General features: G+C 42.2%; 1 protein-coding gene across 2 annotated transcripts in view; it reads left to right on the top strand.

Annotated features, from left to right (window-relative positions):
* The window catches only part of FBXO3 (F-box protein 3), a 30297-nt gene extending 12028 nt beyond the window's left edge, over positions 1-18269 (top strand). For both annotated transcript variants that reach the window (XM_090032915.1, XM_090032916.1), the window contains 8 exons: positions 52-166; positions 3356-3560; positions 7357-7402; positions 9821-9905; positions 10831-10953; positions 11864-11979; positions 13364-13554; positions 17181-18269. In XM_090032915.1, the coding sequence (XP_089889041.1) occupies positions 52-166; positions 3356-3560; positions 7357-7402; positions 9821-9905; positions 10831-10953; positions 11864-11979; positions 13364-13554; positions 17181-17306 (1007 nt within the window). In that variant the 3' untranslated portion in view covers positions 17307-18269. The remainder of the gene's footprint in view (positions 1-51; positions 167-3355; positions 3561-7356; positions 7403-9820; positions 9906-10830; positions 10954-11863; positions 11980-13363; positions 13555-17180) is intronic.
* The last annotated feature ends 9200 nt before the right edge of the window (positions 18270-27469 follow it).

Here is a 27469-nt window from a genome sequence, read left to right as displayed (position 1 = left end):
TTGTTTGTCTGAATCTACAACCTAAATTTCTTGTGTTTATATATTTTGCAGATAGTGTGCAAGAGGAAGACCTAAATGCTGTGGAAGCACAAATAGGTTGCAAACTCCCTGATGATTATCGATGTTCATTTCGTATTCATAATGGACAAAAGCTAGTTGTTCCTGGGTAAGGAACTAAAACTACTTATCAGCTTCAGTGTTTTGTCTTAATGAGCGCTTGCAGAGGTAACCCCCCCCCCGAACACGGTGCTTTACTTTAAACTTGGTGCATCCCCATGCTGAGCCCCACACATGCTGTGAAGAGTCAATGTGTTACTTCAAATTGGCTCGTTTGATGCCTGTAAAGATTGGGTGCTTCATTGCAGCTTTTTTGGCACTTATATCTAATAGCAGATTGAATCAGCTTTAGCTAAGAGCACCAAAGAGCCCCACTGGTGTGCCTGATCTTTACAGATGTTGGAGAGTCGGATTGAAGTAATGTGCTGCTGTTTCTGGTAAAACACTTTTTTTTTAAAAACGTCTGCAAGCAGCCTTACTTTCTCTATGGTGCTGTTTTTATTGGAGTTGAAAGTAGATTGAGGGTTGAAATGTTTCCTAACAGCATTGAACATTTATTGCTGAATCTGGTCAGTATATTTTTTGCTTCATTCTGCCTTTCAAAAAACAAAGTGCATGTTTTTTTTCCACGGCAATATATAAGAAAATACTGTATACATTTTGCTCTTTGCAAACAAAAAATAGCAATATTGTTATGAAGATGAAAGCATATTGAATTTATCTTTTTAACCGTAAGATATTCAGTTTTGCAAGTGACCTATTGTAGCTCCATATCTTTCAGCCATAGTAATAATGTATCTTCAAGCCTCTCGTATTTGGCTTGGTTGGCTAAACGTGATGTGAAGTGACACAGGTACCAAAAATAGTCACAAAAGGCAATTTAGAAAAAGATGGGGAAACTCAGATAGAATAGTGATTGAGTGAGTGAAGTGGTAGATGCATGTAGTTGTATCATACTCTGAAATCTCAGTGGATAAGGAGAGTAGTGCCTTCTTAGTATCCTTTCTTTCTTAATCTTAGACTACAACTCCAATAAGCCCATAGAGGGTTCTAAGTATAACTCACGAATCTGTTGGATCCTGGCTTAACATTACTTTCCAAGCTACGCTTTCAGTGACCACACTGAAAGGCATGAACATGTATTGGTGAATCTGGTTAGTATTACTATGCGCTGATGCACATTTTCAGATTCGTCATGTGAGTCCTGTTCTGTTGACAGTACTTCAAAACAACTAGAACTTCATGCGGAAAGAGTTGGCTCTTTTTTTTCCTCTAATGATTGATGCTCCCTCTAATGCAAGCAAAAGATGTAAGCAATCCACACAGGGTTTTTGTTCCTAGTTTCAGTTTCCGCTGTGTGGGATCCCTTGCTGTCAGTTATCTTCTGTTAGAATTGGAATGAAAGACTTTTCCTTTGGCCCCTCAAACATATCTTTTACCAGTCCATCATAGACATTAGGGCTGGAAGGGACCTTGGAAGATCATCGAGTCCAGTCCCCTGTCCCGGAGCAGGAAGTCAGCAGGGGTCATACGATTCCAGCGAGATGATAAACAATTTGCTCTTGAAGGCGTTCAATGTAGGCCTTTCTTATCATTTGTACAACTAGATCTGTCATCCATGCTGTCCTCAAATTGGGCTCCTATACATGTGCAGGGTGGCTGCTCCAACGTGCTGTAAATATAGTGTATTGAAGCAGACTCAGTTAATAGAATCTGCTGGATCGTGTTAATTACCATACTCCAGCAGATTCCAATGTCATGTGTATCGGCATCCCTGAGCTGAAAAATGGCAGCAGGGGTGCATTTTAACTAAAGCTCATTCAGTAAGCTTTAGTTAAAGTGTCTCCACTGCCTTTTTTCAGAATGGGGACACATGCATGTGATGCTCCAGGTGCTTCAATTAGTGCAGTTCTTGGAGCTGCATTAATTTAAAATACCCATCTCTCTCCCTCTTTCCCTGTTCCCCACCCCCACCCAGCACGTCTATAAATGACTGCTATGTCTTAATCACTGTAGTGGTCTTTCTCAACATACACAGTCTTGCTTTATTCATACATATTCAGGATGTTGTTGCAGTGATTGCTTTTCTAGTCCATTGCTTTGACCTTGTCACCTCTCTTTTGGCATTCTTCCACTAGCTCGTTCTCTGTTGCATCAAGCATTAGCTGCTTGTCTTCACTTTATTCATGTCTGTCTATCATTTCTATCTCTTGCCTTCAATTAACTAGTGATGCTAACTTCTATTGCCCACTTGTTAGATTTTCAGACATGTGCCTTCATAATTTCTCCTATGCTTCATAGGATTTTTTTAAAGAAGCTGCCTTAAAACATCTGTAAAGACACTTAATTATTTTCAACACTGTCCTTTGCTATAATGCCTACAAAAAACCCCTGTGGTATTGGTTAGACTGGTGATATGCTGATACCACTTTCTGTTGTGCTGATCAGTATTGTCCTATTTGTTCTTGTGCATCCGTGACTGTTTGTATTCTGGTCCCTGACTAGGACACGCACACACACTTTCCTAGTATGACGTAGGCCTCCCCTACTCCTGCATGACACAGAAAATGAACAGGGCAATATTACTCTGTTAAATCACTTGGCATATAGACAGATGTAACAATTGTGTTGGTATCAAGTGATGGTGATATAAGCTGTAACTGTTACATCTTGCATGCTTCTGTAGGGATCTAAGTGTAGCAAAACAAATTTACGCAGGGTAAAAAATAGTGATATAGCAATCCTATGTTGCTATAGGATTCTGCAGAGATGCACTTGGATCAAAACAATAGATGTGTGTTTTGGAGGAGCACTCTCCCTCCTAGTTCAAAGCAGTTAAACAGGGGCTTTTCTATACCCTTACTCTTTTTCTTTAAAATATTAAATTATTTCAGGCAAAAGATTCTACCTGATTCTATAGGAAATCCTATATCTAGACTTTACTGGCTGTAAGTATTGGGACTAGAAGTATAGATAGATCAGTGATTCTCAAGCAGGGTGCTGCAAGATCTTTTGAAGACTGCCATGAAGTTTGAAAAGATAAGCAAGGTATGAGAAGATGAGCAGGTAAGCACAGGCTTAGGCTTGTCTCTGCAAGGAAGTAAGTGCTGTAATATGTACAGTTTTCAAATAGTGCCACTCAATTCACAAGTTTCAGAGGGGTACCACACATCCAAAAAGGTTGTGAAACACTTAAAATTCATAATTATTCAAGTAGAGTAAAAAAAAAAATCTTTGCTACGAACTAAGTATTTCTTGTTTCTGTGTCTCTGTTTTGTTCTTTCTATTGGGTGCTAAGGTTGATGGGAAGTATGGCACTGTCCAATCACTATCGTTCTGAGGATTTGTTGGATATCGACACAGCAGCTGGGGGTTTTCAGCAGCGGCTAGGTCTGAAACAATGCCTTCCTCTAACCTTTTGCATTCACACTGGCCTGAGTCAATATATGGCACTGGAGAGTGTGGAGGGTCGTAATAGACATGAGATCTTCTACCAATGTCCAGTAAGAAAGAAAAATGTTTTTATATTTGTACATGTACTTCCTAATAAAACTGACATTGCTCCTTTGTATTCCATAAAGTTCTGAAATATAAAAGGTATACATAATTTAGTGTTTTTATACCCAGAGAGCATATCTTGGGGAAACTTACTTAATCCAAGAATGTCTCAATGACAGGCACATAGATTACCCAAGAAGAATGCTTAACACACAGTGTAGCGGTGTTAGTGTGAAATATAGTTGATGATTATAGTGACTTGTAAGCAAATTTCACATAATGGACTAAAGGCATCCCTGTGGTATTTTAGTTAACTTGATGGTATCATGCCAGGTATGAATTTGTCCCAGTTTAGTATCAAGACACACTTTTTTGGTGGCAGTGTGTAATGCTTGTTCTAACAAAGCATCAGTCCTCCATAACTGAGGTTTTTAAAAATGACAAAAATTGAATCTTATTGAATGCTCCAAATTCTCTTCAAGGTGCTGAAGTCATGGGTATTATAGAAAGCCCTCAGATCAGAGTCCAGCTGTTGTAATTTTGCATTGGCTTAATTCCATTGATTTCCATGGATTTACTTCTATTTGCTTTGGCATTAGAGGAGAACCAGGCCCCTGAGTTTTCAAACAGCTTACTCCAGGAATTACAGTATATAGTAGGGCTGTGCGAAACAGCACCATTTTGTTTCGACTTTTGTTTTGCCATTTCAGTGCGACTGTTTTGTTTAGTTTTGAAAGTGCTGTTCCGTTTCGTTTCATGGAAGCTTTGAAATGGCTGTTTCAGTGTTTTGCCCATAGGCTTTAATGGGGAAGCACAAACTGCCTATAACTCTGTTGTTTCTTGCCTGATTCAGATGAAACATGCAGGGATTGTAGTCCCTTCTGAGGACACAAAGTCTGCCAAGTTCCAAGGACATAGGTGCAGAGGTTTCAGGGAAACTGCACCTCAAACTGTTCAAAGCAAAACTTGTAACACTTGCCAGCAGTGGCAGCCTCCTGTCATCCGGCCCACACGTCTGGGGGCCTGCACCTGTGGGATGGCTGCAGGGCTGTGCCAGATTCCTCCCCGGGGGTGCAGGACCCCGGATCTGTGCGCCAGACGACAGGAGGTTGCTGCTGTCACCTGGGACTGGCACTGGGCACTGCGTGCATTCAGCGCCAGGAAGATTGGTGCTGCTGCTGGTCCCAGGTATCAGTGGCAGCCTTCTGTCATCTGGCGCGCAGACTGGGGGGCCCGCATCCCTGGGAGGAGTCCGGCACAGCCCTGCAGCCCTCCCGAGGGTGTGGGCCCCCAGATCTGCATGCAGGATGAAAGCATGCTGTTGCTGTGGCTGCTGGCTGGGGCCAGCGGCAGCACCAGTCTTCCCAGTGCTTGGCATGGGCTGTGCTCAGCGCTAGTCCCAGCCAGAAGCAGTATTGTCCTGTCATCCAGCATACAGATCAGGGGCCCGCAACCCTGGAAGGAGTCTGGCACAGCCCTGCAGCCCTCCCAGGGTGCAGGTAAGCCCCTGATCTGTGTGCTAGATGACAGGAGGCTGCTGCTGCTGCCTGGGACCGGTGCTTGGTGCAGCCTGCGCCAAGCACTGGGAAGACCTCATGCTTGCCCACCCCCACTTGCCCCCGCTGGGCAGTGTTTGGTGTGGCCACTGACTGGAGTCCACGCTGTGCTAGCCTGCAGTGGGGCTGCTTCACCACCGCCTCTGTGCTGCGGGCTGTGCCAGACTCCTGGATTGTGGGCCCCTGATTTGTGCACTGGATAACAGGAGGCTGCCATTGCTGCTTGGGGCCAGTGGCAGTACCAATGTTCAAGGTGCTTGGCCCATGTCCATGCCCAGTGCCAGTCTCAGGCAGCAGCAGCAGCCTCCTGTCATCTGGTGCGCCGATCAAGGGCCCGCACCCCCGGGAAGAGTCTGACACAGCCCTGCAGCCCTCCTGGGGGTGTGGGCGGGCCCCCGATCTGCACGCCAGGTAACAGGAGGCTGCTGCTGCTGGCCTGGGCCGGCGCTGGGTACAGCCTGTGCCACGCACTGAGAAGACTGCTGCTGCCACTGGCCCCAGCCAGCAGAGACAGCATGCTGTCATTTCGCGTGCAGATCTGGGGGTCCGCACCCCAGAAGGGTTGCGGGGTTGTGCGGCCCCTGAATCTGCATGCTAGATGACAGGAGGTTGCCGCTGCCGGCTGGGACCGCTGCTGAAGCCAAGTAAGCCCGGCTTTGAAACCTTCTAAATGTTTTGAGTGCCCTTCTTTCATTTTGAAGCTGTTTTGAAGGCTTTTGTTTTGTTTCGATTTCACTGTTTCGAGTTTGAAACGCATCACAACAGCTTTGAAACTAAACACCTGGTGAAATTTTGCACAGCCCTACTATAGAGTAAAACCTTTTAGTTATTGTCACTTGAATTGACTCTTCTACCATCAGTGTCCTTTTTATTTTAAGAATTGAAAAATAGTTTTTGCTACTTTTGTTCATGTCACTGAACCAGTACTGCTTCTTAGTCATCAACAGAATTATTTATTAAATTTATGTTTGTAGACTTTATACTATCAGGGTGTGTCCACACGTTGCTATGTAGTGAAGCTGCTAAGGTGCCATTCTTTAGTACTTACAAAATGCCGTGTACATGGCACACCGAGTGCACCACTATGGTGGTGTGGCTGCCGATCACGTGTAGAACTGTGTGCTCACTACGTTGCCATAGCTCACCATATGGCGACATCATGCATCCCTATGTCATCACAGGGTGACATGTAGATTTACCCTCAATGGTGCCCAATTGAACTCAAGCTGATTTCACAGTTCCAGGTTGCATTTATAGTATTGGCAGTCCAAAATCTGTCTTTTGTAAAGTGGCAAATAAATGTGGAACCACATGAATGTGAATATTTTTATCTTCTCTCTTAAATACAAGCAAACTTCTTTAAACTTCCTTATTGGTCAAGTTGCACATTTAATTAAAACTTCAGTTAAGTAAAGTAACACAGCAAGATTAAGTCTTGAGTTCAAATGCCATTATTTTTAAAGCTTTAAGTTCAAATCTATTCTTGATTGTTCTCATTATGCTAAACTATTACAGCACATATTTGCTACTGTATTTTTCAGATGTCTGCAGTAGTAAGGTAGAACAGATAGTAATCATAGGTTTAGGTCTTAATTTTGGACTAGAATTAAGCTAAATCCCCTTAAAGTCTTTAAAACTGCTAGCATAACTAATTACTAATGGGATTCACAGCAAAGGCTGAAAGCAAGATGTAAAGAGCTCAGAGTTTTCCTTTGCCAGCCTATTATTGATCCTTAACCTCGTGGAGTTTTGTGGTTAATTTTCTGGAATGTAGCAGTGTGAGTTCTAGGCATGTAGCACTGGTGGGAGGTTTGGAAGCATGCTATTCTCTTTTTGAAAATTTACACTAATGCTAACTTACACTTTGCTTGGAATATATTTTGAGGACTTGGAAAATTATTTAATAGTTTTGTTCATGTGGAGATTTAATAAGAAGGAAGTTTAATTCCACTTGATTATTTTTTAATCTTCAGATTATTATCCTAAAACTGATTTAAAATATATTTTTTAAATGAAGAAGAGAGCTTAATTTTTAAATGGGAACATATCATTGGAATGCCAGTGATGGAGGCTGAGCTAATTGTTTAAGACACTGCTTTGAATATCTCTCAGTGTTCCATTTAAATGAGAAAGCCAGGTATGAGCCTCTGGAAAATAAAGAACATGTTCAGTACAGTATATTTTGGGTATTGATTTTTGTCTTAAGGGTCTAATATATGTACTTAAGCTTATTTTCCTTTTCTAGGATCAAATGGCTCGTAATCCATCTGCCATTGATATGTTCATTACAGGTAAGAGTGCTTTGGAGCAAAATACCGTTGCCAAGAAAACCTTGTTTGAAGTATCCAATAAATTCATACTCTTAAGTTGCAAATATTAGTAAATAACGGATACCTGTTACAGTCTGGGTAGTATATGTTTACAACTTTGTGACCTGAGCAGAATAAACACTCCATCTTGTCCATGTATTTTTATTACTGATCAAGACTGAGATGCACAAGTCTTCTGTATTAAAACTTGTCGTTCCGTACATCTTGCTCTGAACTATTCAACACACTGGGCCGTCTGACAAGATGAGCATCAGACATTAAGGTGACTGTCGGGGAAGTCGTCAAACACAGACAATCAACATGGCATCTTTCCTGATGTGAATTTCCAGCTAGCATTTGCAGCTGTGTTGGGAAATTCAGGATATCTTGTCACTTAACAGTGAAATATGTTTGATCAGGCCTGTAAAGAGGTCTTCCTGGCTTTCTCAGGTTGATTCTAACTGCAGTATACAGAGTATAAACAATGGGGAAGGAAATATTGCAAAACCATCTTTTGACTGTGTAACGCTTTATGATCATCATGGTGTACCATCTGGCAGGAGAGTAACAGCAAGATAAGCAACCAGCTAGATGAATCACTTTTTCATTAAGTGAAATCAGTGTGATAATTTGGGAAACTAATGATAAGTGTGCCTTAACTGCATCCTGAGAAGTGTGCTATCCTGATAGAATGCCAGTGATGAGTAACCATTTTGGACAGCACCGTACTGCTGTTTTTCCTGGCTTAAATAAAAGGTAAAACCAGGGAAGCCTTATTTTCGCAGTTACTGTGCAGTAGCTAATATACTGTAAGTTCATTTCCTAGCTTATCTTTATCCGTTTGTACCCTAGTGTTTTGTCAGATTTTAATTTTTATTCACTATGTATTTGCAAGCACATCTTTCATTCCACTCCATAGCTGGCTGCACTTGCAGTGCTGAGTGAAGTAGTCTGTCATCTACCTTGATTCTGAATATATTGTGTTTTAGGGCTTTTAGATGAAAGGAACTTTTAGAAAATTAAAATAATGTGGGTGTTTTTTCGTTTTTAGATTTCATCTTGATAGAGAAGCACTATTTTAGAATTGGTGACTGTGCAGTGAGTGAGTTCTACTTGCCACAGTCTTTGTGGGCGCTAATTTTTAATTGTGGACCAATGTGGCATTGTAGTCATATGGCACACTCATTTGCCTATGAAAATTAAAGTTTAACGTGAGAAAAATATTTGTGTATAACACTTGTTTTAAATAGCAGAGTGAATTAGTGCAACATATGCCCTCTGGTTAACGACCCATTCAAGGCAAAGATAGAATTTTTAAGTGTAGTTGGGTTGATGACAGAAGGCAAAAGGAGGGTAATTCTGTGAGATTTCTAGATAACATGGCGACCCCAAAGAAGGAAGGATAGTACAAATGGTGGGTTTTTGCCTCTGGTAAGCTATATGAGCTTAATGAGATGAATAGATGGTGCTATCATTGCCACTTGTGCCAAACCTGGGGAGTTTGGCACAAGTGGAATAATACGAAATCGTTAATTTTAAAAATACCGCCCCCCCCCCAAATATAAAGAGCTATGTATTATCCACTAATGGAAATCCATAGTATGTTGCTTGAACTGATTATATTTGAACTGGCCAAGGGAGGTCATTTCCATACAGGGTAAAATAGAATTGTTTTGAAAAATTTATTTAATTAAAAGGACTCCGTCAGCTCTGTCAACCTTAATCTATAACAGGCCCAATTTTTGTTATATTTACCACTAGAAAAATCAACTTTCAAAACAGTTGGCCTGCAGATTTGTTAAAACCATGTTGTCTATTGGGTGACAAGTGTGCACATTACTACATCTCTTCTACTGTGGAGCTTTGTTTTTGTGAATTGGCAGGGTTTTAAAGCTTAAAAAAAATTGAGAGTAGATTTTCTAAAATACCATGTGCCCACACCAATACTGTAAATCAAACCCAATAGTAGACCATCGCTTTGAGCAGGTAGAGTATTAGATTAGCAGTGGTGCAAAGTGCTTAGGAAGCATTATAGTAATCGTCTCAATTGTGAAAAACAATATCCCCTACTAGCAGCTATCTGAAAACAAGCTGGAGACTGACAACATGAGAATTGTGCTAGATGTTTCATAGTACAGCTAGATATTGTGCAGTCTTCAGGTCAAGGATCATCCCATCTTTATTTTTAACACAAGTAACATGGAGATAATTGAGCAATTCATCTCCCAGCAAAGGTTGTCTGCAAATAGCCGAACAGATTAGAACATGGAATAACTGACTCACCAAGAAGATTTGGGAATCTATTATAGAGATATACAAGCTTCGCTGTTGTTTGTTATGTTTTCTGGCTCAGTTGTAAGCTTACCTGTCCTTGTGAAAATTTTTCCCTTTGGCATTTAGGTACTTCTTACTTGGAATGGTTCACTTCTTACGTAAACAAAGTTGTAACAGGTGGCTATCCTATCATCAGGGACCAGATTTTCAGGTAGTGTGACTTTGATCTATAGTACAGCATTATTACCAGGTGCAGATGTTAATTTCCTTAGAATTAACGTTTTTAAAAACAGTTGGGTGTGGTGGTTCATGGCATGAGGTTGATGGGTGGCATATGGGAGGGATGTATGAAATAGGAGGTGGGAGTTGCAAAATTTGAGAGTTAAAGTAATCCTGCATTGTCACAAGAAGACTTGACCAGTAGATCAGATTGAAGGGATTTTATTATTATCCACCCTAATCCATTTCTTGTCTTGAAACTTGAAGTGCAAAATAAGAGGGCTACTACTTACTAGTATGACTGAGATACAGTTGCAGTTTACTGATTGTAAACAAAAATGGTATTTACAGTTGCAGTTCTTCCAGTGAGCTGGTCTGTCCCTGTTAATACCAGTGTTGCATTGAACACACACTTGTGAAGAAGCTGAATTTGGAGAGGGGTTTATCCTCAAACTTAGAAGTGCAGTTCTCAACGCTCATACTTTTGTTACAGTTGCATATAAACTGCCCCATTTGGGACTAAAGGAATGTTCTCAGACATAAATGTAGGGTTTCTGAAATGCTTACTGCATAAAGATATACCTGTTTTTGTTTTGAAGTTAACCAAATTGGGCTTTTTTTTGTATGTAAACATATCCCTCTTTTAACACAAGCTTTGCACCATTGACTAATATATACACCAAAGTAGAGTTGACTAGAGTTATTCTGGATGAAGAAAAATACAAACTGTAAATATGCTGCATAAATAGGGTTTATTTGTTTTCTTTTACTGGCACATGTAGACATTTTTTTTAACGTCCTTTTAACCTCACAAAAATAGCTAGAAACTTGACATGTATCTATTATGAAAATTGAGTATTTTTTGTTTGTTTGTATTGATCCCATGGAATTTGGTGAGATTTGAAACTCTTTCACAGGTACGTTCACGATAAGGAATGTGTAGCTACAACAGGAGATATTACTGTTTCTGTTTCCACATCTTTTCTACCTGAGCTCAGTTCCGTACATCCACCTCATTACTTCTTCACTTACAGAATCAGGTGAGGATAGCAAATGAGTTACCTTCTTTTAATGACAGAAAGAATATTATGTAAGGGTGGAGCTCCCAGACCAGTGCAAGTGTGTGCTCAGTAGTGTAGTGAAGCATAGTCTATAAGGAGTTTGGTATACAGCATGCAATACTCTAATTTTAATGTAATTTTAACATGTTTATTGATGACCATGCCAAACCATGGGTTGGTGTTCGTTTCCTAAACCTATGTTTATTACTGAGAAGAAACTTCCCCAAAACAATGTATAGCAAATGGAATTCCTTGCAATACTCCTGGCAGACAATACTCTATTGGCCTAAGGACATAGGCAGACAAAGTTCTTTGGGTAAATCTGATATCTTTTATTAGACCAACTCAGATAGTTGGAAAAATTCTTCTTTGCAAGCTTTTAGGTATAAATACCCTTTTTCAGGCTGAGGAAACATCTGCAGTTGGTATGTGCTCTTCCTGGATGGAATGAATAGTAAAGAAGCCAGAGGCTGCCTTTTCTTTCTTTCTTTACTATTCATTCCATCCAGGTAGAGCATACACCAACTGCAAATGCTTCCTCAGCCTGACGAAGGGTATTTATCCCCAAAAGCTTGCAAAGAATTTTTTCAACTATTTGAGTTGGTTTAATAAAAGATATCAGATTTACCCAAAGAACTTTGTCTGTTTATGTCCTTAGGCCAACACAGGTATAACCTATGCCCTTGCAATACTCCTGTAAAGGAAACTGGTAAGGAAGAATAATAATGAAATGGAGGCCATGGAGGGAATCTATTTTATCAAATTTGTATACCAGGGCTAGTTTAGTCTGTGCACCTTTCTCTAAGCAGAGTAGTGTTCAACATTTATATGATTGTTTTGTAGGCATGGAAGTAATCTCTAAACATAAAATATTTAATTTGACTCATAGAATTGAAATGTCCAAAGATGCTCTTCCTGAAAAAGCTTGTCAGTTGGACAGTCGGTACTGGAGAATAACAAATGCCAAAGGTGATGTGGAAGAAGTTCAGGGTCCTGGAGTAGTCGGTATGTAACTGCAGATTAAGTTCCATTTCAGCATTTTGGCATAAAAGGGTTTTTCACTGTTGTGTGTCCGACTTGTGCTCATCCATTCTTGCTAGTGACATTGGTTGATTCTGACAGTCAGAAGATGATAATAAGCCATGTCCCAGTGTTGATTCTGTTACATTTTGTAATGTCACATGCACATACTGTATTTTCTAAATTCAACGATGATCCTGAATTTGCCTGCCTGCCTCCCCCCCCCCTTAGATTCTATACATGGAAAAATTATAAACGCTATAATTTTTCCATGTATAGAATCTAATTTATTGATATTTAATTCATTCCCCCAAGTACTGCAGGGGGAAGGTGAGGCTGAGACCCAAGGCTGTTGTTGGGGCAGGCACAAGGGGGAGTAAGGAAGGGAGAGGGGGGACCTACAGGTGGCAGGGTGGAAACTGCCTGCCTGTCCCACCACCTACTCCCTACCACTTGCCCCACAATGCTCCCTCCACCTGCCCCAATACTGCCTCCCCCCACCACCTGCCCCTTCACCTCCTCCTTATTTTGTTCTTATGCTGGCAAGCTCCAGCCCTGCTGAATCATTGAGCATGGGCCCAGCCCAGCCCTGTAGCAGTGGCATGGAGTTGGCTGCAGCAGGGACAGAGTGTGCCAATACCAAAGCAAAAGTAAGCATTGGTGCGGGGTGGGGGGCGGGGAGTAGGGAGATGTGGCACAGGGCGATAGCCTGGGTGTAGTAGGCGTCTGAGGCTGCAGAGGAGGAGCAGTAGGGGTCAGACAGAAGCTGTAGTTTCAGCCCAAGTTTGGCCACAGTAGCCTGCCTCCCTGCTATCTCATACTCAATTCCAGGACAAGGGGCTTATCCCGCAACCCATGTTAAATAGTGGGACGGGGGGAGAGGTGGGCACTCACCTTGAAATCAAGTAAATACGGTAAGTAAAAGTTAAAACAAAATTATCTCTGTGAAAATGAAGTTAATTTGTAATTTTTTTTTTTTTACTTTCAAGTTGTTGACTAAATGTTTTTTTCATCAAAACAATCTCCAACATGGTCGTGGTTTGTACTTGTTCTATAAACTTACTATAGTGATTGCTTCTCAGGGAGTAAGATGCTTATTGAAATGTGTGTGTGTTTAATAAATTAATGTGACTGAAACTTAGGTGAGAAAAGAGAATTTTCAGGTAACAGATGTAGAACTTTTCCATCAAGTTACATTTTCTTCACATGATGCAATTAAAGCACTCCAAATCATTCATTACTAGCTCTGTGTTGCAGAGGACTCTAGCTGTAGAACTTTTCCTAAAAAACAATTGTTATAAGAGGGGAATATGCTTTATACACTTTCCTTCAAAATTCCAATTGTTCTTTGTTAACTTTGTACTAACAGGAGAGTTTCCAATAATCAGCCCTGGTCATGTATATGAATATACCAGCTGTACTACCTTCTCCACTACTTCAGGATACATGGAAGGCTACTATACCTTCCACTGTCTCTACTATAAGGACAAGTTTTTCAATGTCACCATTCCCAGGTTTCATATGGTATGCCCAACGTTCAAGGTGTCTACAGCACGCTTGGTAAGCAGAGATGTAGTTTATGCTGTTTCAGATTTTTCTTCTAACCTTTTATTTTTGTAGAAAATAAGATCAATGTTAGATTTCATGGGTAACATAACTTCCATACCTATTGACAAGGTCCAACAGAGTCTGCAATGATGATGCTTCTTTTTTTTTTGTTTAACTTGTTTCTTAATATTACTACTAAATTCTGTAACAGGTGGGCTTGAAGGATAAGAACTGTTGCAAAATCTGGAACTATACCAACAACTCTGGGGTTAGGAAGGAGAATTCCTCTTTTTACCAGTATGAACTTCCTTTGAACTTTTGGGATGATCTAGAAGCCGAGTAAATAAAGTAGTGCAATTGAGTAGAATTCACCAGATTTTAATGTTTAACTATCAGCAGTAATCAGTCTTGAGATGATATCAGCATTTTAACAGTGTGCTCCCTAGGGAACTGTGCATAGGCCACTTGGATTAGAATACTAAATGCAGTAATAGTATTAGTACCAGAAGCTGTGTATACTTCTTAGTGGCAGTACATATCAGAAGCATTCTGTTATCTATATTGCCTCCCAAATGTATTAAAAATCTTCTGATCTGTAAAGATGTAAGTAGTATTGGACTGTCCAGTTTGAAGGAATTGTTTCTTTCCAAATGCCTTATTACTGTATTTGCAAGTGGTAGACAGTTAAATATAGCTAAGGGATTACAGGCATCAGAGCATAGTTTTTAAGTTTAGAGACAGACGTTACACACAAACCAGGTTAAGTGATCAGAAACTGGTTTAAACCTGTAACAGCAGACATTCATTGCACATAAACCAGTTTGAAAATGACCAAAACTGGTTTGAGATCAACATGGTTGAATGTAGTATCAGACTTAAATTGGTTTGAGCCAAATCAGTTAAGCAATGTCTGTTCCAGACTCCTTGCCTGGTCTAATTTAAATCAGAGACTCCTAGCATCCCGGCATGCTCTCTGGGCTGGGCTCTGCTCCAAGAGAGCTGGGCTGGCCCCTCCCCTCTCCTCTCTAGCCAGAACAGATGGGGCGTGGTCAGATGCTGGCCTGCCATGGCCCCTGAGAAATTCCTCCCTCCGTCCTGTCTCCTCCCCCTCCCCCTCCCTGGCTGGCAAGCCCTGTGGACCACAGCTGGGGTTTGCCAGCCCCAGCCGCACCTTGGAGGGTTGGAGGGGATTAACTCCACTGGAGTGTGGAAGAGAGGCAAGCTAGTCCTCTGTGTGTAGATCCAAGACCTGCACCTGTGAGCCCAGAGCTAAGACCTGCAGGACCGGACTGAGAGTTGGGAAGTGTTGGCAAAGACCTGACAATCATTACACATGTGTTGAAGATGGAGTTAAGGGAAGTTGCAGACAGCTTCTGGTTGGAAGTTGCCCACCAAAGAATGCAGAGAGCTACATTTACATTATAAAGCAGAACCTGTAAAACCTAAACAAAGTCTTACTGAATACCTGGCTGTAAGGAGACACTCTGCCGTCAGGATTACTAAGACTTATGAAAGGCTTTCTCTTGTCTTCCTGCTTTACCTTTTAAGTTAGAGCAAGTTGTGTACGTTGTGTGTTACTGGACTGTGTCTTAGCTTAGGTGTAGATAAGTAGTAGTTCCCTGTTGTATGCTTTGCAAATTGCTGTGTTCAATACACGCTTGCTTCAGAGAGAGGACTTTTTTCCCATTCCCACTCAGTCTGGCAGCAGCTTCTCGCCCCCCACATCCCTCAGGCTGGTGGCTGGCATCCTGTGAGTCCTGTAGCCCCGGCTGGTGCTTAGCCCCATCCCCCCTGCTCGAGCAGGGAAGGGTGAGAGCCTTGGAGAGCGTCTCTCTTCCCTCCCCTTTGGCAGTGGCAGGCAGGAATACTCTAGCACCCCCTGGCTTCTGGCTTGAGCCACTGAAGGCACATACCTGCATTTCTGATTTAACAGATAATGTCTGTCCAGTTATTAATCAGTTCAAGCTGTGCAGCTTAGACTAACTTGCAAAGAGTGAATCTATTCAGGCTCCGGCTTTTTGAATGTATGTCCCTAGTTTAAGAGACATTTTTATTGAGGTTGTGGCAGAACTACACTTTCAAGAGAGGGGAGTTGGCTTTATTTTCTTTGCCTTTGTAACCAGTGTAATGGTGATTAGAGCTTTAGTGAACACACATTTTATATATCCAAATTAATATTGGAGTTTTTTCTTTCTGTGCAACCATGTTGTGGTTTGTCTTCTAAATTGGAGTGGCATTCTTGTTTGCTCATTGTAAGAGAATTTTAGTTAACAGACATTTTAACTGGTGAACTGAGAGTCCTTTTTGACCTTTTGTCCTTGAATAACACAGACAATGGAATTCTACCTGGTGACGCATGCAGTAAGGCTAATACTTTAAGTGAAAGGCTGTTCCTGTGAATGATTGTCTAATTGTAAGTTTTGGAGGTAGCTGGTGCACTTTGGCAGTTGTTGTACATCTATATTTTAACAGCTGTTGAGTTACAAAGCTGGAAATGGCTCCATTTACAGATAGTTCAGAAGGAACTTGGAGATCTTGTTGGCTTAATTGTTGAGCTGTGTGACCAAAAAAAACCCCCAAACCCACTCTAAGGAGCCCTGCAAAACAGAGAGTAACGCATTGTTTTAATCCAGAGGATCTCAACCTCTGGCCCCCAGAGCCATGTCATCCAGTCTGTGGGGACCCTCATGGGCTGTAATCCTGTGCACTGGTGGCGCAGGGCCCTGATCCTAGCATGCAATGTCTGATCTGGCTCTGCTCAATTCATCTGGTTCATGGGGCAAAACAGTTGAGCACTGCTGTTTTCGCAAATAAACAGGAAGACCACAGATTTCAGAGGCTCTGCAAAAGGGAAATGAAACTGTTCATCATACTGGCATCCACAAGGGAGGGTAGTGCTTTGTATTGAGGTTTTGTTCTCTTGGCAAGTCACTGTTTTCCCAGAGTGAAAGTTCATTTTAAATTTTTGTTCCCTCCATTGGTAGTCTTTTGAAAGTGATGTCACTAGGAATGAATTAAAGTTTTTAAAGATTTGGGAAATGAACCGTGCTTTGTTTTAGCAGTAGTAAACAGAGAGCCAGCAGAGGTCACACTTATAACATGATCTAATTTTTTTTATTTATTTTGTTTACATTTTAATAAAGCTATGATTTTTTACAAGGTATAGAAATCTCTTGCATTAGCTGTTTGATTTGGTAGTAATTTTACTGCTCTGCATCTAATGCTCTACAGTGGGCTTTGAATACTATAGTTGAGTGATGCTCTGATTTTTAGAGTATTTGCTCAAGAAAAGGTATTAGTGGTTTACATTTTTGCTTTTATGTACTTGTGATTATGAAAAAAAATTGATTTCAAATTCATGATCAGGTTCTGAATCAATTTGCGTGAAAGGTCAAACAGTACAGAAATATGATTGAATTATGTAAATTCAGTGTCTCATGTAAAGCCAGGTTTATTCTTAACAGTATTGAGTTGTTATTTATAATAATCAATCTGTATCTGTGATTAGTGACTTTTTATAGGATTATAAATGAGACGTAAGATTGCATAATTGTTTTGAGACAGTTAAGTTGTTAGCACTCAATCTCAGCAAGTTAGGAAAGGACATAATTAAAAACATGTATGCGTTTTGTTCATAGGAAACCAATCATAATGAATATGCTATGGATGAAGACGAGGATTCGACAGACACTGATGACTATGAAGACAGACGCAGAGCCTTGGATATGCCTGCCCCTTCTGTATGTTGTCCTCGTCATACCTGATAAGACTTAACAAAAAACTCTTGGTCACAGAAGTTGAACTCTTTGGAGTTGCTGCATAAGAAAAGATTGAAATTTTGTAAATAAGTGAATTTTTCTGCTGCTGAGCAGGACAACTAGCATGAATGTTGGTGCCAGTTCTGATTTTCATCTGATGAAAATATAGGAATCTTTTTTTGCGTTGGGAACTTTGGGGAACAGAAGAGGGCCTTGGGTATTGTTCATTTTTTTCCAAAGTACAAAGAGCTTGATAGTTTGAGGTAATCCATATCGTACATTTTATCACTATTGCCTATTTATGACCATATTACAAATGTGGTGTGGGGATACTTGTTTTTATACAAGCATTTACAACTCAGCAGCAATAGATAACAAATAATTGCAAAAAAATGTATAAATGTCCTTTCACAATGAGTTTCTACTGTTGATAATTTCTGCTATGAATGAAATTTGCAGTTGGGCTTAGGTAACCCTATTGGGTTGAATCAGGTGCTCTTGTGCATTTTATATTAACATACAGATACCAGGAAATTCTGGTGACTGAGTGCATATACTTCTGCAATGAAACTGACTTTATTTTTCAGATAACCTGTCTTTCAGTTTAATTTTACATGTAATAACTCTGATTAGATAATACCCTTTGGAATGTAGTATAACTGCATAATCTGCTGTTTACTAACAAGCAGTTTATCGATTGTTACATCATATATATTTGTAAATACAGTTTGGGCATTTTCTTTTTACACTGTTTGCTGCCAACATTTGTCACAAGTGACAAGTCCCATATCTAAGAATCTGTATTTTTCTGAATCCTATATGGATTTTTGTAATTATGCCTGATTCAGAATTGGGGCTTAACAATACTAGAAGCTTTATGTCTATAAGCTTTATATTTGAAGGAGCATTTTGTTTTATTCTTTTATTTTTGTTTTCATTGCTGTTAATAAAATAAACCACTATAGCCTCTGTTGCTTTAAAGTGTTACCTGGGACCTTTCTCACTAAATCTTAGAGAGGTGAGTTGAAAGTTATACACAATATCACTTTAGCAGCTGGTTTCCCTCCAACTATAAGATAATATGCCTGGCATTCCTGGACCTAGATGAAACCTCTTTGGCTAGATTTTTCCTTGAGCATAGGCTGGCTGCAGCTACAGTAGGTTGTGCCAGCTGGTTTCTTCACGTGGTCTTAATGCTGCTACTTTCTCTGGTGCTTGTTGTTTTATCTGCAGTGTCATTGAGGATTAAGATCTCACAGACCAGGATTAAGCAGAACCAGAAAATGCTATAGGAATCAGTCTTGTATTAATTATTCATGCAAAACTTCTATGGGAGAAAGAGAAACTGCATGGGTCTGCAGAATTTGGCCTTTGGGAGATAATCCTAATAAACTCCGTAAGTAATGGGAATTGTTAAAAAACACTAATGAGCACTTTACATTAAGTGGAAGGAAAATAGCATGTGACGTTAACAGTCATTTTCAGGATAAGCTTAAATATGTAGTAGTATTAAAAGGATGAAAATTCTAATATTCATTGAGGGCAAAAAGTTATTGTCCGTCTTTTAAGGGAACCCAGATATATGGATTGACTAAATAGTTGTAGCACTTCATTTTTTTTTTATAGCACCTTTTAAAAGTACTTACAGGTACAGACAGTGGACAGCACTGAAACTATAAATTAGCTTAACTCATAAAAAAATGACTTTGAATTGTGTCACTTTGAAGCTCTTTTGGTTACAGTAGTTTTCCTTATCAGAGTGTGGAATGGCTTTGTTCTGTCTGTCCATCAGCACTCCACAGTTTATGCTTCCTGTCTACCAGGAAACCAGTGTGGCTTATTTGTGACTTGCTGTCAGCTTGAATGTCCTGGGCTCATAGGTTTTGTCTTGCATGTGCCCTTGCTTTTTTCTTTTCTTTGAAGCTTTAAGGCATGATGCAGCCAGTGTTTTCTGGCTGCCACCCCAGAAACTTGTCTTCTCCAGTGTGCTGCAAATAGTTTTGAACATCTGCTCACTCGCAGTGTGAACAACCTACACCCAGACTAATCGTATCTGTGAAATACTCTACCAGCTGGAGGCAAGGGGAGGTCATGGATCCTTTCTATATCTGGGGTGAGGAGAGCAGCCAGTGGTCACTCAGGCAGAGCCATCGGAGCCAGGCTTTGTGGCAGAGATGACTGCTTGCAGGTGCGACCATGGCAAAGGTCCCAAAAGTGCCATACACAAGAGCTCATCATACCAACCAGGATTCAGATTGCCCTTCAGATGAGACACTCTCTATGTGCCAGGTTCTTATATTGTAGTGTCTCGTGACAACACCAGTTATAATCACATCTTAATGAGTAACCTGATTACACAGTGAACTTAATGGCATGATAAAGCAAGAAATAAGTCACAACGTTATTGCACAAAATGTGTGATAACTTTGTAGCTGGTTTTCATGGCACCTTAGTTGCATGTGTGGCCAGACATCAGTTGAGCGGGGCTCTCAAGTCTGGGAGTGCTGATCAGCTCCTGGGGCAGCACAATGGAGAAATAGTCTTTGAGGTTGACTTACTCTAAACCATGGTGTTGTCAACACCGGGTCAGGTGAAAGAAACCAGGACTAAGGATCCATAGAATCTGAGTGTCAGGAAGCTGGGAAGCCAGAAGGTCAATCTGAAAAGCTCTGTCAGAAAACTGGAAGGTTCAGCAGAGTGCAGAGTCAGAAGGCAAGCTGGTTTGGGTAGATAGGAGATCAGGTTGGGAGTCAGGCTGAGGAAGAGGCTGGGTTAGAAAGCTGAAGGGTCAGGAAAAATGTAATCCAAGAGCAAGCCAAGTAAGGTAGCTGATGGATCAGAGAGCTGGCAGAGGCATGAGGCATAGTCTAGGTATTGGTTGAGCCTTGCTGCCCACACACTTTCCCTTCTGGGTCAGGAATTTATATTGGAGTGAAAGGTTAGCTGACCCTGGCTAGTCACTCCAGTGGCAGGAAGTGGGTTGGTGACTAGGCCCATATGGAGGGTTCTGTCCACCTGCCCTGGCCTGTGTGCTCAGCTGGGGAGGTAGCAGACTGGGATGAGTGGCTGTGCCAGGTAGGCTAGGCCCCCAGGTTCAAGGCAATGAGCTGACAGGTGTTTTAGGCTCAGGATGACAGTGTAGGTTCTATTGATGACCAGGATGCAGTTTGAAAAGCTCATGGGCATACCTGATACTGATCTCTTGTGAGTTGGAGAGGCAAAAGAAATGTGGTGCTAGCACCCTGTGGATGGGTGAACCAGCTGTGGACTTGTCTATGCCAAAATAATTGACAGACTGGAGAATTTTGCGGGTTGCTAACTTCCAGAACGTAGGTGACTGGGAGGGGGTGCACAGGGGTGCACGTGCCCCCCCTGACAGGGCCTGTGCCCTCCCTGACAGCTGACACCTGATGCTGTCGGCAGGACTGGTGCCCCCACTGACAGGGTCACTGCTCTCGGTGGCTTCTGTGGATGCCCCCCCAGATTCAGGAGGTACCAATTAATTATGTTCCAGAAGGCAGTTGTCTTCAGCTTCTCATTAGGCATGGCCACATGCAGGCTGGTAGCTTGACCCTGGAGCATTGGGGCTGGCTTGAGGAATGTGGCTCTGCTTCTCCTGAAATTCTACCACCACTGTTTGGTATTCCAGGTCTCCAGGACTGTCTGCTTGTCTCCTTGGTTCAGACTTGCCCTGTCTGCAAGTGGTCCCAAGGGAATATCAAAGCTGTCCATAAGAGTCCTTTATTTCTACTTTCTCAGATGTGTGGAGCATATAGCAGAGCTGGAGGGAATGCCTTGAGCGCAAGGGTCATGGAGCCTTGATTGTTATTCTTTGGCATGCTAGCTCACAGATGTGCTGGAAGACTACGGAGAAAAAGACCAAGTAAGCAATTACTGCTGCAAACCGTGGAGCAGAGCCAGTACCTTGCAATAGTGTTCTGTGAGATGCTAGAGAGTGAAAAGTTGGTAGAAATCCATTCTTTGTTCCCACTAGGAATGCAGCATTGCAGCATGCATGAAATTGACCAGCTCTGCATTGTCAGGAAGCATTGAGCAGAAACTAGGGCGTCAAATTACCTATAAGGCTTTGGCTAGTCACTCAGCTGTTCTTGGAAGCCTCAGGGGGATTATGGCACAAGGGCCACCAACTTCCTCCTCCTCAACCTTCTAGCTGGTGTGGTGCAACAGCACTGGTTGGTACTTCAGCTGGGAGGAGGTGGGTTGATGTGCCTTTGTACGGAACTAATGCACTCCAGATTAAAGCATTTCAAATTCAGGTGTGATTTTAAAAGGCTACGTAAGTACTGTTTTCAGTTGTCTAATTAAAACCACTTGATCCTTCTCAGTTAAGGGATCTGGGTGTTTGTGTACAAATCCCTTCTGAGTTGTGATTTGGTTCTTCAGTCAGATCCTGTTAAGACTAGTTAAGAGGAGGGCAGGGCTGCGGTAAATGCATCTATCTCATGGTCTTGTCCTTTTCAGCTTATTGATACCTTTTGGCTGTAGGCTCTGTCCTTTGTGGCATCTTCGTTAAGGCAGTAGCCATGACAAGTGGAGTTTCTGCAGGTGGGACTCAGTTAAAGCCATCTTGAAAGTAATTAGGATCCCTCTAGAGCAGGGGTGGGCAATTATTTCAGGTGGAGGGCCGCTTACTGAGTTTTGGCAAGCCATCGAGGGCCGCATGACGGGACATATAAATATTAATTTTCTAAATTTTTAGGGGCCCTGCTGATCAGATAGAATGGCCTGGCAGGCCGCATCTAGCCCACAGGCTGCATTTTGACCACCCTTGCTCTAGAGGCCCTGTCCCTCCAGTGGCCCTTGAGATTTTTATGGCCCTAGAACTCTTGTTTCTCCCACAAAGGCAAAAAAGGATGCGACAAATGGAGGGAGGTTCTAAGTGGGAACTTCAGCCATTTCCTCCTGATGTCGACACAGAGGTTTAATGGGTAAGAATTGTGCCCTTGGCAACATGTGGGTTGTGTCCCAGTAGTCTCTGTCTGCTCTCTAATCTCATGCTTCTCCCTGTTGCCCACTTTAGGAGATGTCATTGCAGGTAGACAAGGGGTTAATGCAAAGTCCCTCTTACAGCCAGTCCTGTTGCTCAGTGCTGCTGATTCCAGTTGCCACAGGGTTTTGCAACACTGAATTCAGTAGCATCACCCCCTGCAGCTGTGGTATCTTGCACTGGGGTTGGGGGAACCTGAGGCTGAAAAGGAATTTGGTGACCCCCATTAGCTCCCAGCTGCCTCACAGGTTGCAAGCGACTCCTACCATTGCTCCCTGAGGCCAAAGCCTAGAGTCTGCCCAGGTGCCACAGATTTCCCTTGCTTGTGGTAACGGTAGATCTGTGGTGCCCCTATTAATTTGGTGCTGGTGGCTTATGCCCCAGTCACCCATCACTAGTTACACTACTGCATTGTGTGAGTGCCTGAAACCAAGGAAATGATTTGATCAGAAGTGAAAGGACCTGATGTTTAATTGAGTCCATGAAGTGCAAAAATTGTGTGTACTGTGTAAATAGGTTCAAAGTATGTTTGTAATGTTTAGTGTCCACTTGCATACATTCATGCTTTTATCCTAAGCAAACAGGATTGCTTTACAGAAGCGGTCAAGATGTAAAAATGCTTGGATAGGCACTTTTATATGCAAGCCACTTTTGCAGATAGTTTTCATAAAGCTTGCCTGCAGCTTAACACTAAAAAAACAAAAAACAAAAACTTTTGGACTGCCATAGAGCAGGGAAGGAATAACTTGAATGCTTGTTAGCCATCACTGGGGAGACTTACATATGCACTTCAGCAGATTAAAGGATTGCTTGCTTAGATTGCTAGTGGCTGAGAGTATTGTTGTCTGAATTGTACATTAAACCTTTCCTTTTTGTATTGGATTGGATGGGTTTTCTGCCCGATAAAGGAACAAGAAGCCTCTATTTGGCTTCCTATCATGGAGTCAGCTCAGGCAATAGCTCACAAATTGATTACAGACATATTGCTTGGATTGTGCTTTGTAAATGTAGTGACCATTAGGAAAAGTCAGCTGATAGTTTTTCTATTAAGCGGCTGCCACATAGTACTTAACATATTAATATCACTGTTAATATTATGAATCCTAACTCACCTGTGTGGTATTATTGTTTTAGAGATGAGGAAACTAATATACAACAGGGTTAAGTGAGAAGCCCTATTGCATGACTGTGGTATAATATATGGAATTAGCAGTAGAGGAAAATTTATGATAAGTAGTATATTAGTGGTTACTATCAGCAGTTAAATATGGAACACTTACTTTGTCAATTGCAGGCGACCCTCGCCATTCGTGGGGGATATGTTCTTGAGATCCACGTGAATGGCGAAATCCGCGAATATGGCACTGCATTCATGAACGTCATGAATGCAGTGTCCCCAGCAGCTGTGGGGGAGGAGCACAACTGCACTGGCGATGGCAGGAGCCTGGTGGCGGCAAGCGCAGAGCTCCCGAGGAGCTCCTGTAAGTGTATTTAAGGTGCAGGTTTGGCATTTGCAAATATAGAATCATAGAAGTAGGGTCGGAAGGGACCTTGTAGATCTTCAAGTCCGACGCTCCACCTGGGCGGGAGAAAAAAACTGGACTCAAATGAGTCCAGCCAGGTAGGCATCAAGCCTCTTCTTAAAGATCCCCAGGGTAGGAGCCAGCACCACTTCCCTAGGAAGTTGGTTCCAGCTCCTAGCCACCCTAACTGTGAAGTAGTCCTTGCAGATGTCTAATCTAAACCTACTCTCCAATAATTTGTGTCCATTGTGCCTTGTCATGCCAGGGGGTGTTAGGGGAAACAGTGTCTCCCCCAAACCCTTCTGGTCCCCCCCTAGAGAGTTTATAGACAGTCACCAGGTCCCCCCTCAGCCTTCTCTTGTGAAGGCTGAACAGGTTTAGGTCCCGCAGTCTTTCAGTGTAGGGTCTGCCCTGTTGTCCCCGGATCATGCGGGTGGCCCTCCTCTGGACCCTTTCAGTGTTGTCCACATCCCTCCTGAAATGGGGCGCACAGAACTGGACGCAGTACTCCAGCTGTGGCCTGACCAGCATCACACAGAGGGGGAGGATCACCTCCCTGGCTCTACTTGAGATGCACCTGTGAATGCACGACAAGGTCCAGTTAGCCCTGCCAACCGTGACCTCGCATTGTTGGCCCATGTTCATCTTGGAGTCAGTAATGATTCCAAGATCCCTTTCTGCCTCCATGCTCTCAAGAAGGGAGTTTCCCATTCTGTAAGTGTGTTGCTGGTTTCTATTGCCTAAGTGCAGCACCCTGCACTTGTCAGTATTGAAACATATCCTGTTTATGTCAGCCCATTCCTGTAACCTATCCAGGTCTTGTTGCAGTCTTTCTCTCCCTACTAGCGTGCTCACCTCACCCCAAATGTTGGTATCATCAGCAAATTTAAACAGGTTGCATTTCACCCTGTTGTCCAAATTGCTGTTGAAGAAATTGAACAGCGCAGGCCCAACGACTGAGCCCTGGGGGACTCCGCTGCCCACTTCCCCCCAGGTTGAATATGACCCGTCCACCACCACCCTCTGAGTACGATCATTCAGCCAATCTGCAGTCCATCTGACTGTGTAGGCATCAATGCCACAGTCGCCTAGTTTTTTAATGAAGGTGGGGTGGGAGATGGTGTCAAAGGCCTTGCTGAAGTCTAGAAAGACTATGTCCATGGCGACACCTGCATCCATTGCCTTTGTGACCTGATCATAAAAGGCAATCAGGTTGGTCTGACAGGACCTGCCCCTAATGAAACTGTGCTGGTTGCCCTTGAGCATCATCCCTGAAGCCGGCCCATCACAGATGTGCTCCCTGAGGATCTTCTCAAAGAGTTTCCCAAGGATAGAGGTAAGACTGACAGGCCTATAGTTGCCCGGGTCCTCTCTCTTCCCTTTTCTGAAGTTGGGGACCACGTTAGCTATCTTCCAGTCATCTGGCCCGAGCACCACAAGCGCTCGTAAAGCCATGCCAAGGGCTTTACTTATTTGAAACCGCGAATGCTGAACCCACAAATAGCGACGGTTTCCTGTACTTGTCAGTACCACAAACCAGTGAGGGCCAACCTTTTGGGCAGGAATGCTGCAAATTAGCTCTATACCCTGTCCAAGTGCCATTCTGATCCCCTTCTCCTGCTTAATCTGCTGCTCTGCTTTCTGTTTCTTGCACTGTCTGCCACCGTGCTGCCTGTCTGTCCTCTCCTTGATCTGCTGTATGCCACACACAGCCAGCCCATGCCACTTGTGGTATGTGTTGCAGGTTGGCCACCCTTGCCATAAACTGTTTCCTTAAGAATTAACATTCACAGAGGGAAGGTAAAAACAACTGGCAATCACTGAATTTGGATGTGATGACAGTTTGTGCCTTTCTCTAACATGGAGCATAGTCTTTTTCCCTAGGATATCCTGAGCAGATATTACACAACAACTTCCTGCTGCTGCAGTGGTGGTGCCATCAACTCTCTGGTTTTTACCTGAGGCATATTATGAAATGCTTTTGGTGCATGAACGTTTGAGGATTCATTTGGGTAACAATTGCCTGTAAATACAGGAGACTTGACTTGATGGCTCAGGAGGCCTCTTCCAGTTTCACGTATTTATGTTCCTGCTGTTCAGAGTAGATTCACTATGTCTACCCAGCAGTCAGCCTGGGATGAGCAGAGCACTCTAGAAGATGCGTCACACTGCTACTGATAGCCAAGCACGCTCAGCGGCCTACACAGCACACACCATTGCAGTGTGCTGTGTAAACACATATCTGTAGAGGGAGAGGTGTGAGGAAAAGCAATTTTGTGCCCAAAACCTTCTCTAACATGTCTCCCAAGTTATACAGTTATTCCAATAACACCAAAACACACCGTGCTTCTCTTGAATTTCCTGGACCATTACAGCTACAATAATACTCCATCCCTACTATGAGGGATAGTTGCAAAATTCATAAGGAGATGCCTTGTTGGGACACTTGTTCTTGCTGATATAGACTCCCTCTCAAGTATGACTTGGCTCTACTAGTATTCCAGATGAATAATAAATGCTGGTTTGTTTGGAAAAGGCAGTTCGCATTGCTGCAATTACTAAGGAATTCTCCTGTGGCCTCACCAGTGTGTGTTGTAACCCAAAGGCCTGGTGTCTCAGTGAAAGGAACTGTGGCATCTGCCATTATTAAGAAGATGGGTCTGGGGCTGGTTTCAGGAGGTAGTTGGAGAGATTGTATAAAGGTTGAGGCCTTGAGCAAACCTGTGATATGTTCATACCATGAAATGATCCATGTAATGTACTCAAAGACAAAATACTGCCACTAGCTGATTAATATAAATCAACACATTACATATTATTTCTATCTGAAGGCAATGACTTACAAAACATTTTTAATACTGTACTGCTGCTCTGTGTTGAAAAGCCTCATCTAGTTGTTTGTTATTAAATAGAAGAATGTAATTGATTGAATGTGTGAAAAGATGGCAAAGGAATTGAATCTTCAGTGCTGAAGATCTTAATCGACATCTTGGTCTGATTCACAAATGGATGACATACATGAATAAAAATAGCTCTTGTAATTACACTACATACGGGATAAAAATGATAAATCTCCAAGCCCTTCCGCTTCAGGGTATTAATGTAATGTCAGCTGAGGTCAGGAAGAAAAGCTTTCACTTAATTATACTAGACATGTTTAACACCTGTTAGTTCTCTCCTAGCCCAGTTGTAGTCCTATGTAGAGCAAATCTCTGTATAATTAAGCCTATTAGGATCTATTCAGTAAACATTTCTTGTTATATTAAACTGGGATTTATTGATGCAGTGGACAGACTTCAAATGCTGTTTACTATGAACAGCCAGGTTTCTCTGCCAATATATGGAGTGTTTGTACTGTCAGTTAGGTCTTGCGTTCTCTTTAAGGATCTATTTAATGATTCAGAGGCTTGATACTTAAAAGAAAAGGCTGGGAGCATTAAAATCTCTGTTAAAGTCAAATATGTAAAGATATCTTGGTATGAGATTGCTTCTGTGTGTGTGTATGTATGTATGTGTGTATATATATCTATATAGATATATATACACACACGCACACGAGCAATGTACTACTATATTGTGTGTGTGTGTGTGCGCGCGTGCATTCTCTTTTAATTAATACACACACACGTATTATATCT

The sequence above is a fragment of the Crocodylus siamensis genome, chromosome 2 (assembly GCF_052110815.1).
Source record: "Crocodylus siamensis isolate JL-2025a chromosome 2, ASM5211081v1, whole genome shotgun sequence".
Lineage (NCBI taxonomy): Eukaryota > Metazoa > Chordata > Crocodylia > Crocodylidae > Crocodylus > Crocodylus siamensis.
Note: the sequence above shows the minus strand (reverse complement) of the source record. Positions and strands in the feature narration are given on the sequence as shown.